A 16504-nucleotide genomic window follows, 5' to 3' on the forward strand; every position below is an offset into this window, starting at 1 on the left:
TTCTCTGTATAACATGAAAGATATATACTTGTCTAGTAAAGAATACTGATTCTCTTAGAATGGACAACGCTGATACTTGTAAATCAGTATCTGGACATGAAATTAAACACATGGGATAGGAAGCACATATCAGACTTGAGTTGTCCTTGTCAAATACTAGGAAGCAATCTGGCTAAATGAGGTGGTTATTATAAACCTAAGTAGTAGGCTCCACTAAGTGATCATAGATGTCTTATTTTCTTATTATTTGTTTGGTTACTCATGTTGCTCAGGGAATTAAACACAGAGCCTGAAAAAAGACTGGGGAGAGAGTGTCAGGACTGTTTTAGGAGATCTTTACTACATAATTTTCCCTTTGCTCACAAAGTAAAGAAAGTGATTTTTTTCTTGTCACAAAATAGATGTCAACTTCCCACTTCAAGCTGGAAACTACTCTTTCTCTTAGACACATGTATTTGACTTAACTACAGTGCATTTGTTAATAATGTGCCAGGGCATGTACCAGGACTCATTATTTAACTAAATCATTGTTTCTCTGGGATATTGGGTGTTCAAATCCTGTTTCCCACTCAACTTTACTATTTTTCAGAGAATTGAAGGGCTTCAAATCAGCAAATCATTAAGTATGTTTGGACAGTCTATATCTGGACAAATTGATGCAGATAATAATGGATATGTAGGTGAGTATAAAATTTACCATATTTTATAAATTGAAATATACTCTGTTGTGGATGCTGCTTTATTGTGAAGTACATAAAACTGGTAGAGAAAAGTTCTAATTTACTAATGAGTTTTTCCTTCATTTTTAAAGCTCTTTTGAATTCAAGGATGGGTCAGAAATAATCAAGTAATTCCTGAGCTTTAGACTGTTAGTTACTTAACACTTTATTCCTTGATCCGGAAAAAATTAAAAGCATTCATGAAAATAAATCAAACACACAATGATGAAAAGAAAGAGGGTTTTTTTTTGTAATTTAAAAAGAGATTTCTGGGTGAATGTTTATAGTCCAAAAATTGAATCTTGTTTCAGTAAGGCTGTCTTTATATCATATGTTTATATCCTAATGTTTATATTTTTACTATAAAGGGATGAATGTCATTGTAAATGAGCATATTCAGACATATGTGAAATGAATCTTAAGATGTAAGCATACCTCTTCTAATTAATTTTCTGTAAATAGTGTTTTGATATAGTCTAAAGGTGATATGTAGTTAAGTATTTATGGCTGAAAGTAATTCTCTTTGACTAATGATGATCATTAATCTGTGTTGTTTTTTATCCTCCAGATGTAGCAGTTGGTGCTTTTCGGTCTGATTCTGCCGTGCTGCTAAGGTAAGGCTGATACATTTCACTGCTTAATGACAGTTGGGCTTAATTTAAATGATGGGAGGCAGTTTTTAAAATCAGCAGGGTGGTGACCTCATAACACTCCTTTTGATACTCTGAAATTTAATTATTGAAACTGTAGGATATTTTTCCCACCTTACCTAGATATATACATAAATCATCGAAGTCAAGAGTTTTAGAAGTTGAAATGAAAATTTCTTTTGATTCATACATGGAAATGTAATTGGGTATATATACACATATTATTAAACAGTTTCATGAAATTACTTGATCCATGGAAACTGACAAAACAAATGTAACTGTCATCTTAAGGAAAAATAATTCTGCAATTAATATTGCTAATTTTATTTCCTTCTTAGGACGAGACCTGTAGTGATTGTCGAAGCTTCTTTAAACCATCCTGAGTCAGTAAATAGAACAAATTTTAACTGTATTGAAAATGAATTGCCTTCTGTGTGCATGGATCTAACACTCTGTTTCTCATATAAGGGCAAAGAGGTTCCAGGTTATATCGGTAAGGGTGCCCTTACAAATTAATGCCTGATAGAATGTGCACTTCCCTCATAAATCTCTTGGTCGTCTTTCGAGCTCTCTCTGTATTTCACCATGGAGGGGTTTTTAGGGCAGGAGAGAGCAGCCACCTGATAACTTTCCTCTTCATCTTCCGGATTCTTGCTTTGTTCTAACCAATGAGTTGGACACATTAGGCTTTAGTTGTTTAGAGATTATGGCAGGAAGTAGAGCAAGCATATCACTTGCTATCTTATTTAAAGTAAACTAATTGAGCTTAATCTGTAAGATCTCTTTAGAATAAAAAGAACATCACCACAGCTCCTCCTGTTTTACTAGACTCACTGAAGTCTTGAGCTGGCTTAAGTTGGAGGCCTGAAAGGGGGAAGATTCTTTTTTTCTTATTCTATCCTCTTTGAGTAATTGAAGAAGCTTATCTGGAGTCTAGACCCTGATTCTAATTTCCATAAATAACACACATCTCTTAAGGATTTACTATGACTATCGGCTCCTAAGAGCCATGCCCATTTGCCTGTACATAGGCAACTCTCAGTGATCTGCTCTGGAGAAAGTATCTTTGATATGGCTCATCCAACATTGTGGTTAATCTCAAATAATGTATATATGACTTCATAATCGTTACATTTTTTTTCTAGCAGGTTAATGTTCCTAATTATGTTATATTTAAGCTAATATTAGAATAACTACTAATGAAACTAGCCCATGGTACAAGAGAAGCATAACGGAGTTTACCATTTGGACATTAATAATTCATATATTTCCTGAGCCTCGCAGGCCTATCAAGAGTTGTTTGTTCCCATGACCCTGCAGGGTGTCATCTAAACATCATGAAGGGTAGCAGATACTTATTGAACCAAGCTATAGATATGTAGTAGATGCCTCAGTCTGAATTAGCCTGTAACAAGAAGTATAGAATGAGCCTGGTATTTCTATTTTAGATCAGATTCATTTTTTAAAAAATTTTAATTTTATTGGAGTATAGTTGATTTACGGTGTTGTATTAGTTTCAGGTGTTCAGCAAAGTGATTCAGTTATACATATATGTATATTCATTCTTTTTTAGATTCCTTTCTTACAGATATAGATAAGATTCATTTTTAATGGTACTCTGCAGAAGTCCTCATTAAAGATGCAGTGATAGGCCAGTGGGCAAAACCTTCATCCGGTTATTGATTGAAGAAATAGAAGTTGGAGAGCATGACCCTAGTAACACAGTGACACAGACAAGCTGATGATTATCTGAGAGACACACGTTAAATAGAGAGAACTATTTCCCTTTATGGAAAATCAGTATTTGTCGTACTGCCGATTCCATTGTGACCAAATATTTCTTTAAATGATTGAAAACAAATATATGAAAATCATAAATAATCCTAGCATTGTTACAAAACATGCTTTATAGTTGTCATAAAATGACTCCTTGGGAGAAATAATTCACATAGTAAGCATGTTTAATAAAACCAGGACATTTTGCCACTTACTGTGAACGGATTTTTATTTCCCTTGTTTAATGTGCTCTTGTCTGAGCTCAGGGTGATGAATTTGTAGATGGCTATTTCAGTTGCAACTCTATCTCTGAGGCATTGAACCTGAGTTATAGTAATTTTGAAGCCAATTGATTTGGACTGTATTTTCTAAATAAAAGGAAGGTTGAAAGATCTATTTGAAGTTTGTAGGAGTGATGTAAGTTTTATACTTATGTTTCCTTGAAGTAGATAAAATCCTTCCAGAAGAGTAAGATACTCCTAAAATGTAAATGAACACTTGAGGAATAATATAAATTATTTTAAATATCACTTATGAATTATTTCTCCTATATAATGAATGACCTCTCAGTGGACTACTAGATGTAGCTTGTTTTGCAAAGAAGGCTTTTATTTTTCAATTTTTAAAATTGAGGTATAACTGACAAACAACATTATATTAGTTTCAGGTATAAAACATGAGAGGATTCAATATTTGTGTATATTGTGAAATAATCACCAAAATAAGTCTAGTTAACATCCGTAGTTGTAAATATTTTCTTCTTGTGATAAGAAATTTTAAGATCTACTCTTAGCACCTTTCAAGTGTGCAATACAGTATGATTAACTATAGTCACCATGCTGTACATTAAATCCCCATGACTTTTTTTGTAGCTAGAACTTTGTACCTTTTGATCCTGTCACCCATCCCCAACCCCTCACCTCTGATAACCACCAGTCTGACAAAGAACCCTTTTAGATTCAAGAAACAGCTCTTTCTTTCTTGGTAAGATCGGTCTTGGAATTTTTTTTGGTTGTTGTAAATTTTCCTTAATTTTTTGGTTATTGAAGATCTTTAGCACATCATTTACCATGTCAGATTTGAAATAAGTTCTTACCAAGCTGCCAGAATATTTATTGAGAGAATGTCTGTATATATTTGTTTATTTTTACATAAATCAACAGTGGAAGATCCAACCAGAAACCAATAAAAACAAGGAAGAGAAATAATCAGGGTCTAGGGCTGGAAAGGAGATGTTTGTGAGTCAGCTGTTTATGTAGGTTTGACTTTTAAACCATGTGTTCACTTCACATTAAAAAAAAAAATCAATAGAAAAATAGCAACCCCTCAAATTGGAAACAAATGGAAATAAATGAACCCAACCATATATGAAATTAGTTCTGTAACCACATAAGATAAAATTATTCCAAGTGACATTTGGGTGCCTGTACTTCCTCAGTCAGACGTTCTACGGACAAAAGGACTCGAAGAAATCTGAAACTTTACTCAAGACTTTTATTATTAGTAACAACTTGGTAGTGTAGCTGTGAAATGTTTATATGTAGGAGGATTAAGCAAATAACTAAAGATATTAATTTTAAAAGTAGAAACCTAGAGAAAAGTTTGTCTTTTTTAAAATTTATAAAAATAATTTTTGAAATGTGTATTTTAAGTTGTTCCCTCTTTCATATTTCAGGTTAGTTTTTAGAAAGTTATTTAATGAAGAGAATTTAATATATTTCCAGTATTCTATATAACTTTGACTTTATCACTTTAAAAATAACAAAACAAATGCCTTTAGATAATTATACTAATTGCAATTCTCTCTACATTTTTGCAGTTTTGTTTTATAACATGAGCCTGGATGTGAACCGAAAGGCAGAGTCTCCATCGAGATTTTACTTTTCTTCCAATGGAACTTCGGATGTGACTACAGGAAGCATAAAAGTATCAAGCAGAGTGGCTAACTGTAAAACACATCAAGCATTTATGCGGGTAACGTAAACTTGTTTTTATTAACAGATATGTAAACTTCAATATTATCAATACGTTTAAATCTTCTTGCATTGGTATCTTTTATAAAACATAGTGAAAAGCAAGTGTTACTTGAACTAGCTGATCTATTGTTCCAGAGTCAAAATGTTAGATGATCCTGTGACAGACCTAGATAATTCAAACTCTACTTTTTGCTTCTTCCTTATTTCACATTTATCACATTTTACTGTGTCACTGTTTTTAAAGATTTGCCTTTTCCTCTTCACAATTGCTATTGTCCCTCTCTGTTTATGCACTTGCCTAAAAATGTAAATGTTGAGTAGCTCTGCTGAGCCCCAGATCTATTCCTGGTAGATATTGGAGGGTGGGGGGAGGCAGGGAAGTTGGTTTATTTTTCATGTGACTTTAAGAAGCAGAATCCAACGTGACTGCTTTTGGATCGTGCCTTTGTCTCTATGCCAGCATTGTCGGTGATGTCAGTGGGAACTTGCACAGTTGTAGCGTGATGGGGATCATCTGTGGGCCAGGATGATGCTTCTCATGATGGTTTGGGGTATATCCTGCCAAAGCACAGCCAATTTCATGTTTCTTTTATTAAAACACTCATTCCCAAACTGATCATCACGTTCCTTGCATTGATCACATTTTATCGTATGAAGCAGTACCAGGTCTTTTTCATTAGGGAATGGTGTACTTCATCAGAAAAACTACTGTCACAAAAAAGCCAAACTATTCCTAGGAGACTTTTCTGGGATTTCAAATAGTAGCCTCAGTTTAGAACTTAATTTTTCCTTAGATACTTATTCCAAGCAAATGCAAACAAGCATCAGGATTATTAAATGCTGACAGCAATAATCCCTATGCTATTTCCTCATTTCCCTTAACAGTTTTTATTGTTGTACTAGAGTAAAGCTATTAGATGGTTGAGAGCCAAAAGTATAGAATGATGTTAGTGCAACCATCATTGATTGATGTGGTAGGGATTAAAGAGGGTTTTTTCTTTTTAATTCTGCATAGTTGATTTTACTCAGGTTAATCAATTTTAGAGACTAACATTGAGACCATTTTAAAGGGCAATAGAAGGACCAACATTAGGCATTGACAGACATATTGTGTTGAATCTGTATAAATGGCAGCAAATTGATATGATTTATTTAGTCCCGTTTCTTGACATTGTTCCTATGACTAAGGTTTCATCAAAATTGTGCACTTTCCTCAGAATTGATTTGTACCAGAAATGACAATTTAGCAGAGGTTTCTGTGTTAGTTGCATGTATACTTGTCACTACCATGGTAACACAACAACAGCAGGTTACAGTCATGACTTTGGGTCATAATGTCAATGTCAAAAAAAAAGCACTTAGCTGTGGGATTGGTACATAGAGGGACTGTTTTTGAAAAAGTGATTGTTTCTTCCAATATTTTTTTTCCTTCCTAACTTACCTTGCTTTTGTTTGGGACGTTTTAAAACTCATACACAGAAAGGCAAAAGGCTACTCCAACACTCTCCCTTGCAACAAATCCAAAGGCAGGTGTAAGAACCACAGAAACAGCTGCCCTAACCTTGAGTTTTGTGAAGGACCCCTAGCTGTTATTTAGGAGGAGATGAAAATATAATGAGTGCATTTCCCACCCCCACCAGCATGGTACCCGAGGCTTTCGGAAACATTAACTGGATTGTTCCTTTGTTCTGTAAAGCGCGTCAGGTGTCAGGAGTGTTAATATACATGTGCATTCTACCTCAGCGCCCCTTACAGTGCAATAGGTGACACTTGTTAATTTTGTGCTCAGGGCCACAGCCCTCACCTTTCAGAGGACTCCTTGCCTGCTAGTTGGGCATGCTTTCTTTGCATAGCTTCTGTTGGCTGTACCAATTAAGCTCCACTTCTTCCAGTTAATAGATATTGAGTACCTATGTAGTGTCAGGTTCTGTTTGAGACACTTATATAGGTCAGTGACTGAAACAAAAAGATTACCACCCTCATAGAGTTTATAGTCTAGTGTGGTGAAATAAACAACGGCACAAAATGTAACAATACACAATAGTAACAAATAATAGCACAATAGCACAATAGTAACAAAATGTAAATTTTATAGTATTTTAGAGCAGCAGACCCCAGCCTTTTTGGCACCAGGGACCGGTTTCATGGAAGACAGTTTTTCCACTGGGGGTGGGGGGATGGTTCAGGAGGTAGTGTGAGTGATGGGGAGCGATGGGGAGCGGCAGATGAAGCGTCTCTCGCTCGCCCGCCGCTCAACCCTTGCTGTGCGGCCCGGTTCCTAACAGGCCACGGACCGGTACCGGTCCATGGCCTGGGGATTGGGAACCCCTGTTTTAAAGGATTATATGGGTGATGGAAAAAGGAAAGGAGAGCAGAGCACAGGAAATTACAGAGTGCTGGGGAAGGAGTGAAGAATGCAATTTTAAATAGGTTGGGCAGAGTGGGCCTCATTCAGAAGGTGACATCTGAGCAAAGACTTGAAGGAAGCTAAGAAGTTACCATGGAGATGTCTGGGGCAGTGGTCCGCAACTTTAGCATGCAACAGCATTACCTGGGGGGCTTGTTGAAACACAGATTGCTGGGCCCCACCTAGAGTTCTTGGTTCAGTAGGTCTTCAACAAGGCCTGAGAATTTGCTTTTCTACAAAGTCCCCAGGTGTTGCTGATGCTGCCGGCTTGAGAGCTGTACTCTGAGAACCCCTGATCCAGGAGGAGAACATTACTGAAAGAAGAGCTAGGTAAAAAAGCATCAGGAAAAGAATGAGCCTGGTTGTTTTAGGAAACCATGAGGAGGCAAGGATGGCTGGGAGAGTGAGCAAGGGAGAGAGCAGTAGAAAAAGAGTCAAATCACATAAGACCCTGTGACTTTTTCTCCAAGTGACATGGGGATCTGTTGTAGATTTTGGGGCAGATAATTGACATGATCTGACTGAGTAATAAAAAGGAATACTCTAACTGCTATGTTGAGACTACACAGTAGGTGACCACAGGTTAATGCAGGAAGAAGAGGACACTGCAATAAGCCAGGTGAGAGATGATGGCTCCAATGAAGGTGGTAGCAGTGGATCTGCTGAGAAGTAGTAGAAGATAGATTCTACAAAATTTACTGACAGATTGGATGTCTTGCATCTGAGAAAGAAAGGCTCCAAGACGACTCCCAAGTCATTAGCCCAAGCGAACTAGAAGAATACAGTTTTCATCAATAGGGCAAGGGAAACAACTTTTGGGTGTAAAATGTTGGAGTTCTGCTGGAGTTCTGCTGAGCTGGAGAGACCTATTTTACTTTTAAGTGTAAACAGCAATTAATCATTTGTATTGTATATACTCATCTGGAATTGGAGAGGGGCATGGAACTGGAAATACAACAATGCGTCTTTGGCATATGAATGGGTTTGAAAGTCATGAGGTGGCTGAGATCATCACAGGAGGAGAAAAGAGCTAAGGTCTGCACTCTGGGCCCTACAACATGAAGTGGTTAGAGAGAAGAGAAGGCTTACAGAGGAGATGAGAAGGACTAATCAGTAAGGAAGAAAAACAGGAGCTTGTGGCATCCCGGAAGTGAAGTGAGTAAAGCAGGGCAAGGAGAAAGGCATGATAGTGTTTTCAGTGCTTTTCTCCCCCCCGCCCCCGTATGCGGGCCTCTCACTGTTGTGGCCCCTCCCGTTGTGGAGCGCAGGCTCCAGACGCACAGGCCCAGCCGCTCCGCGGCATGTGGGATCTTCCCGGACCGGGGCACGAACCCGTGTCCCCTGCATCGGCAGGTGGACTCTCAACCACTGCGCCACCAGGGAAGCCCCAGTGCTTTTCTCTTAGTTGAAGAAGATGAGGGCTAAGAACTCACCATTGGGTTTAGCAATGTAGAAGCTATTGGTGATCATGACAACAGCGGTTCAGAGGAAAAGGAGGAGAGGAATTGGAGACAGAGTGTAGCTTATGCTTTCACAGATTTTTGCTCCAAGGGGAGCTAAAGAAAAGGGGTGGGGAGTCAGTAGCTGACAAGAGAAGTGGAGAGACTTTTTGTTTCTTTTAAGATGGGAGGAATAGCTTGCTTTTATGCCGATGGCTGTGTTCCAATAGAGTAAATGAGATAGATAAGAGGAAAGAATGCGCAAAGAGGGCAAAAAGGGTGGGATTAATTGTACAAATGAAAGGATTTATTCTAGATAAACACATGCATAGTTCATTTGTTTATGTGCTTGCAGATGCTGGGCAGATGTGGTTGAGAGGACTGGAAGTCCTCTTCTCATTGCTTTAATATTATCAGCGAAGTAAGAAGCAAAGGCATTAGCTTCCATTGGAATGGGAGAAGTGGTGCTTAGAGTTCGGGAAGAAGATGTGAAATAGTCTTCTAGGAGAGTGGGAGAGTGAGAAAGTACAGTATGGTCCTGAGATGGAGTTAGGCTCTAAGTTGCATCAGAAAGTGAGATGAGTCAGTATGATTGTGGTTTTTTCCAGTCATGTTCAACCTTACAGGTGGGAGTAGATGAAGAGTTACAATCAACCATGGTTGTGGTCTGCCAGTAGAGTGAAGCAAAGAAGGAACGCACGAGAGAGCCGAGGAGTATGCAAGGGAGTGGTTATATTTTTGGCCCTGAAGATTAAGCAGGGTAAGGAGAGGAGAGAGGACAGCAAGAGGGTGTGTGAGGGACAGGGGAACAAAGTTGAATTGGAGGTCCCATTGGGAGCAGCATATTGTTGGACTTGAGTATTCAAGAGAATGAGCCAGAAAGATTTCATCAGTATGACAACATGTTAGAGCCACTGGGGACCTGAAGGTGAGGAAAAGAATTGAATTTTATTTTTTTTCTTGCTTACAGTCCCTTGATGATCTCACATAAATGAAAGTCTTTAAACCTACTTATATTTAAAAAACCCATCACAGTCTTTGATAGTAGAGAATTTGGCTATTTTAGAAAATCCAAATCTTCTCATAAAACTTGGCTTTTATTAAGTCCTTCTCTTTTAATCACACATTCTCTAGTTTCATGTATTGGATCTTCTTGGAATATAGGAGACATTGTTAGCAATCTAATAAGTATCACATCACTAGCATGTACATTTGCTGGTATGTTATTTTTCTGAGACTATATGGTCATTTATCTGGTTGGTAAGCACATCAGTTTTCTCAAGTCTACTTCATCTACTCATAATTAAAACAGGTATTACATAAGATGGTTTTATGTAAGTGGTCAAAATGTATTCCTCAGAAAATAAGAAGGCAGAAATTATTTTTTTCCTTATAGAACTCCATTTTTTGGTTGTTTATAATTATGCCAAGTTTGAATTTTTACTGTTAGAGCCTTAAAATTATTAGATGTTATGAAAGGAGAATCTAGAATTTAGAGTTGGGAGTTAATAAAAGGTTTCTATGATAGAAGGCAAACGGTTAATTTTTTATGCCTTATAGTGTTTTATCTATTGAAATTCTGTTATCTTGGACCTCGCTTTTCCCGTTATGAAAATGTTTCCCCATGCATGTAAGCATATGAAAATGAATCTTTGTTATCTTCAAAGGTACAACTTGATTAGGTCTTAGAGATTTCTTAGGATAAGATTTTAGGACAAAGGATAATTTTGAGGCTGTTTTGATTTAGAGAAACCCATTCAACAATTGGCAACAATTTTTAGAAATGTTGGAGCAGCCATGGTAGTGAGATTTATCTTCAGGTTTTTAGAGATATTTCTTGATTGATCTTGATGGAATTTCTGCATCAAAATACTCTCTGATGTTTGAGAAGAAAACAAACATTCCCTTCCTGTCTACAGCATTCCATAAAATCTAGAAATATTTAGCTTAGTCATTGGACCAGGAATTCCTGTCTCTACTGGTATCTGAGATCCAGTGAGTTCACTGGCCTTAGTATGTTGTATAATAATCATGAAATCAACCTGCCTATGTATTTAGTAGATTAGTTTATTCTTTCTTTCCTTTAGTTTCTCTAAATTCTGGATTTGGGATTTCTGAAATAAAGGAATTTTATTTTGTTATCTAAGTCTTTAGGTGACTTATAAAACCCATCATTTTCAGTAATAACTTCAAAAAAAGAACGTGTATTTGATTACTAAATATATGTATTTGTATTTTATTTGCTTACATTTTTAAGCTATACAAACACATAGTTTAATGAAGTACCATTTGCTCCAAAGTAGTTACATTTTAACCACTGTGGACCAATCCATATATGCATGCATTTCTGCTGAAAATCTAGATGCAGACAAACTGTATAACTATACTGATATTATGGTAACCTAGAAGATGATTGATTATTCCAACATATATTAATTCTTTGTTAGATTACAAGGTCTTTGAAGACAGGATATTATATTTTCCATGTTTGTATTCTTCTTAGAGCTAGCACAACTCATTACATAAGGCCCCCAATCAATCAATATTTAATAAATTTATAGATGATGTGTTCTCAGAGCTTTTTAAAGAATTCTTAGAGGGAAAAATCTGTAATGTTCTATTCATGTAATGGTGAGGGCACCTGTCTTGGGGGTGTTGTCTTTTCTCAGGAAGTTGTAGTCCCAGATGTTTGACAGTTCACCCTCTGAAACATACTTACTGGTTATAATGGTTATAATTACACGGGGCCTTGCTGGCTCAGCTTCCAATCTATGCCTCAGTCTTACCTTCTCCCACCCCAACCCATTCCCCACATTGGCACCAGAGGGGCATTTCAAAAACACAAATCTGATCACATTCCTTCTTAAAATTCTTCTATGTAAGAATTTTCCCATGCCCTTTCGAGTGTAGGTTAGGTGGCCCTCCCTCTTCTGTACTTGTGTCTGCATGTATCAGAATGCTCATCTCTCCACCACATGTGTGGATTTATGGGTTTTAAAGTGTAATGTAGGCACCGGCTTTCAGTTTTGTATCCCTAGATCCTGCCTTCTACAGAGTAGACCCATGAATAGATATTTTCACATGTTTATTTATACCTCAACATCATTGTTCATTAAGTAACATTTTATAAATATTTCTGGCTCCACCCTTTAAATAAATTCCCTCACTACATAAACACAATAGGATGACATGGGCCTACAGCTCAGTTCTCAAGCTGGCCATAATAAAAATTTCTGTGAAAGTCAGACAAGAAGGCAGACTTTGTGTAATTTCAGGCATGTGCTAATTTGCATGCTTGTGGGTGCCCTGTTTTATGTAATTGTCCATAAAAATGTGGCATGGAATCTTCATTATTTTTAATATAGATAGCACATGCCCATCCAAAGTAAAAATTTTAAGCAAATCTACTTTTTCCTCCTGTATATTAATTAGTCACTTTAAGAATTTTTGATATTATAGCTTTTGTCCTTAGGTGGAGCTGTTAAAGTTAAGTAAGTGTGAATATCTGTCAAATACAGTTTTTGCAAGAGTGCACGTACATTTTATATATTGTGAGAAAGGCATAATTAATAGCTAATTAGGATAATGAAAGTAATATACACCAGATGTAGAGAAGACCTTGTGGAAAATTAGTATGAATTAGATAACATGTGATGTGGTCAAAGCAAGCTTGTTGAGAAGAATTAAAGCAGTGGACATGTGGAGGGACAGTCAGTGGCTGTCTAGCTCCTACACCTAGGGAATAATTTAATCAAGTTTGCTATTGTAATACTCAGGGCTTCAAGCTGTTCCATTTTCACAAGTTGATAACTTGGGATTTGGACCTTGATTTGCAGCATTCCTATATGGTCAAGGGTTCGAGTTGAGATGATCACTTTCCAAATAATCTAATAAAAACATCTCCATGTGTGAGAATGGAAAAGCCATGAGAGATCTTGAGTACTCTGAGTCATGCTACACATCTTCCAGGTACCACTTAATCAATACAAATCTAATAGTTGTATTAGTTGTATTAGTAGAACACATTTTCTATTTAGTGTTCACTGGTTGGCAACAGACTAATTTTCTTTTTTCTTATTCCTTCCGAATAGTCACCAGAATTTATTATAAGAAATTGAAATTCTGTAATTCCTTAGTTGGCTTATATAGCTACATTTTGCAGTAATATACACATAATAATTATAATATTTAACATCTATTGAGATCTTAATACGTACCAGGCATTGTACTAAGTGTTTTACATACGTTATGTCATTGACTCCTCACAATAAGGTATAGGTGTCATAATCATCATTTTCATTATCATTAGTACCAACCATTTTCAGATGAGGTAATTGTTCCATAGACAGATTATGTAATTTGCCCAAGGTTACATATAGATAACAAGTGAAGGACCTGAGGTTTGAACCCCAGTACTCTACCTTCAGACCATTTGCTTTTAACCTATATATATATATATATATATATATATATTTATATATATATTTATATTTATATAATTTATGTATAATGTTGTAAATGATGAGAAGAAACAATTACATCCTTTTTTATAATTACATGAAAGACATAGAATAGGTGTAGTCTTATGTGAAATGTCATCTTTATTAACTTCATTGATTTTTATCAAAAGTTACTATAGGCATAAATATCAGTAATCTGTATAATAGGTATTTTTTTCTATTTAGTAGGGATTGTTAATTTATGAGCTTTGGAAATCTGCTTTTAGGCAGAAATGTTTAAGCTATATTCCAACTCTGAATTGTCTAGATAAATAGAAATCCACTGACATTATTCAATAGGAGGTCTGTCAATTACAGTGTCATGGATCTACTAATGAACTCACTAAGTGTAAATATAAACCTCATAAATATAAAACTCAATTATGGTTAAAATTAATATGTCTAGTCCCAATGAAAACACTTGAGTTTCTTTAGTGGGACTTTGATGAATCTATTTTGTTTAAATGAGAAGAAATGTAAATTATAATGGGCATATGAAAAGTAGAGTCAAGCCAAGCTTTACATTTAAATTGTTAGTGTGAAAGAAGAACTGTGTGACCAATTCTTTGAATATCTTCTGAGTACAGTAACAATTATAATTCCAAGAAAAAGAGAAACTGCATAGTTCCTGTGTAGGTGGACTGTATCTGCTGATTGTGAGCTTCTCTCTCAAATCCTGAGATAATAATCTACTTTTAATTTTTGTTGTGCATAAACTACTTGTTCTATAGACTTGCCATCAACATGTCTTATTTCATGCAGTTTAAATTGTCAACTGAATTCTGTTATAAATCCTCATGGATTACTTTATAGTGGAATCTTATTTGCCCATCCTCTTAGATAGGGAGAAAAATAAATGAGTCTGCTTTGTTCAGTATATTTTGAAAATCTCATATCTAGGGGCTTCCCTGGTGGCGCAGTGGTTGCGTGTCCGCCTGCCGATGCAGGGGAGCTGGGTTCGCGCCCCGGTCTGGGGGGATCCCACATGCCGTGGAGCGGCTGGGCCCGTGAGCCATGGCCGCTGGGCCTGCGCGTCCGGAGCCTGTGCTCCGCAACGGGAGAGGCCACAGCAGAGGGAGGCCCGCATACCACACACACAAAAAAATAAATAAATAAAATCTCATATCTGTCTAGGCAGGGCTGCTCTGAGAAGCGCTTTCTAAGAGATGCCATGTTTTTTATCTTACTTGACTTCCATATTTTTTTTTTCACAGACTTGGGATTCTAAAACACCTTTACTATTTAGGGAAGTGTTTCATTAATTGAATGCCAAACTACTTCAAAGTTATTTTCTTGTCAGTTATTTTAGTGTTTGTGCATGTTTATGTTAGCAAATAATTTTGATAGTAATGTTGTATATTCCCATTTAATGAAGGGGCTATTGAATAATCGAATGAAAAGATGAAATAAATTTTAAGTTCATGGGAAAATGTTTTTAAAAGAGAGAAAAATAATGCCTGCATGTAGAAATAAAGATTAAAATATATGAATTGACAACCAGTGTAATAAACTCGAGTTGTTTCTTGGGGGACAAAAGACAATAAATTTTAAAAATCTAATCACTCAAAGACTTTTTGACTACATATGAAGAAGATTAAGAATGGTAAATGCTGTGTAAAAAATTAGTAAGATATTAAACTTAAAAGCGTGTCATACAGAGCAGAATGGATTCCAAATGGGTTACAGTTCCTGTATCATTGATAAATAAATCCAAGAACTCTTTCTTTGTAAAGTGTAAAAGCACAATAAATGTAGAAAAACTGTAACAACTAATAAGAAAATTGTATGCATAGAAAATAGCATTGAAGAAAATATGCCAAAATGTAGACCTCCATAACTATTATTGGATAGTTATGGTTTTTCATTTTTAATACCTTTTGTCTTTTTCCTAATAAATGTGATTTCTTTTGTAATGTGTGAAAATAGTTCAATTTTTTAACAATTTAGCTTAAAAGGAAAGGATTTTCTTTGACTTCCATATATTGTGTTTGACCTTATGCAGGAAAGGAGGGACTTTATATATATTTTTTATTTAGATGCTTACGTTTGTTATTAATTCTTACGGTTTTCAATTTCTTTAGAAAGATGTACGGGACATCCTCACCCCAATTCAGATTGAAGCCACTTACCACCTGGGGCATCATGTCATCAGTAAACGAAGTACAGAGGAATTCCCACCACTTCAGCCAATTCTTCAGCAGAAGAAAGAAAAAGACATCATTGCAAAAACAGTAAGAATTTTTTCCTTTATTTGAAACATCATGTGACATATAACTGAAGAAATTTTTTTGAAATAGTACATAGTTCTGAGGAAAGGAACTCTCTGAATTTTTTTAAAATTTTAATGAATTTTTTTATAAAAAAGATTTATGGTATGTCTTGTTTTCCATTTTTCTTTATTTTTTATATTCCCTTTAAGATATTGAACTGAATACTTTTAAATATGCATTTAGTCATAACAGTGGTTTCCCATATACATAAAATGTTAATTTTCTCTCCTTGATGCCTTGCCAATGAAGAAAATATATTCCTACACAGCACTCCTAATGGAAGTGAGTTGCATTCATGAGTTATTCAGCATAGTCATGTGTGTTCAGCTTATCTTTCTCATTTTCTGTCTCCTTCTTTTTCAGTTTGTCTCCCTCTCACTCACCCTACCCACAGATTCACTCATGTCTTGTTAGTCAGATTTTACTCATTTATAAACGTGTATTTATGTTACACAACAGTTTGTCTTTTTAACTGTATGTGAATTTTGAGATGGATCCTGCATTCTAACCAGTGAACTGCTTTTAAAAATGTATCCCTGAAGTGATGAAAGGCAAAAACCTACAACCAAGATTACTCTACCCAGCAAGGATCTCATTGAGATTCAATGGAGAAATTAAAAACTTTACACACAAGCAAAGGCTAAGAGAATTCAGCGCCACCAAACCAGCTTTACAGCAAATGCTAAAGGAACTTCTCTAGGCAAGAAACACAACAGAAGGAAAAGACCTACAATAACAAACCCAAAACAATTAAGAAAATGGTAATAG

The 16504-nt window shown here is 35.9% G+C and overlaps 1 protein-coding gene across 1 annotated transcript in view; it reads left to right on the top strand.

Moving 5' to 3' along the window:
* The window catches only part of ITGA4 (integrin subunit alpha 4), a 78689-nt gene that overhangs the window by 33386 nt on the left and 28799 nt on the right, over positions 1–16504 (top strand). The window contains exons 12-16 of the mRNA XM_007114665.4: positions 590–680; positions 1288–1333; positions 1708–1862; positions 4965–5119; positions 15548–15697. Of these exons, the coding sequence (XP_007114727.2) occupies positions 590–680; positions 1288–1333; positions 1708–1862; positions 4965–5119; positions 15548–15697 (597 nt within the window). The remainder of the gene's footprint in view (positions 1–589; positions 681–1287; positions 1334–1707; positions 1863–4964; positions 5120–15547; positions 15698–16504) is intronic.

The sequence above is a fragment of the Physeter macrocephalus genome, chromosome 2 (genome assembly GCF_002837175.3).
Source record: "Physeter macrocephalus isolate SW-GA chromosome 2, ASM283717v5, whole genome shotgun sequence".
Lineage (NCBI taxonomy): Eukaryota > Metazoa > Chordata > Mammalia > Artiodactyla > Physeteridae > Physeter > Physeter macrocephalus.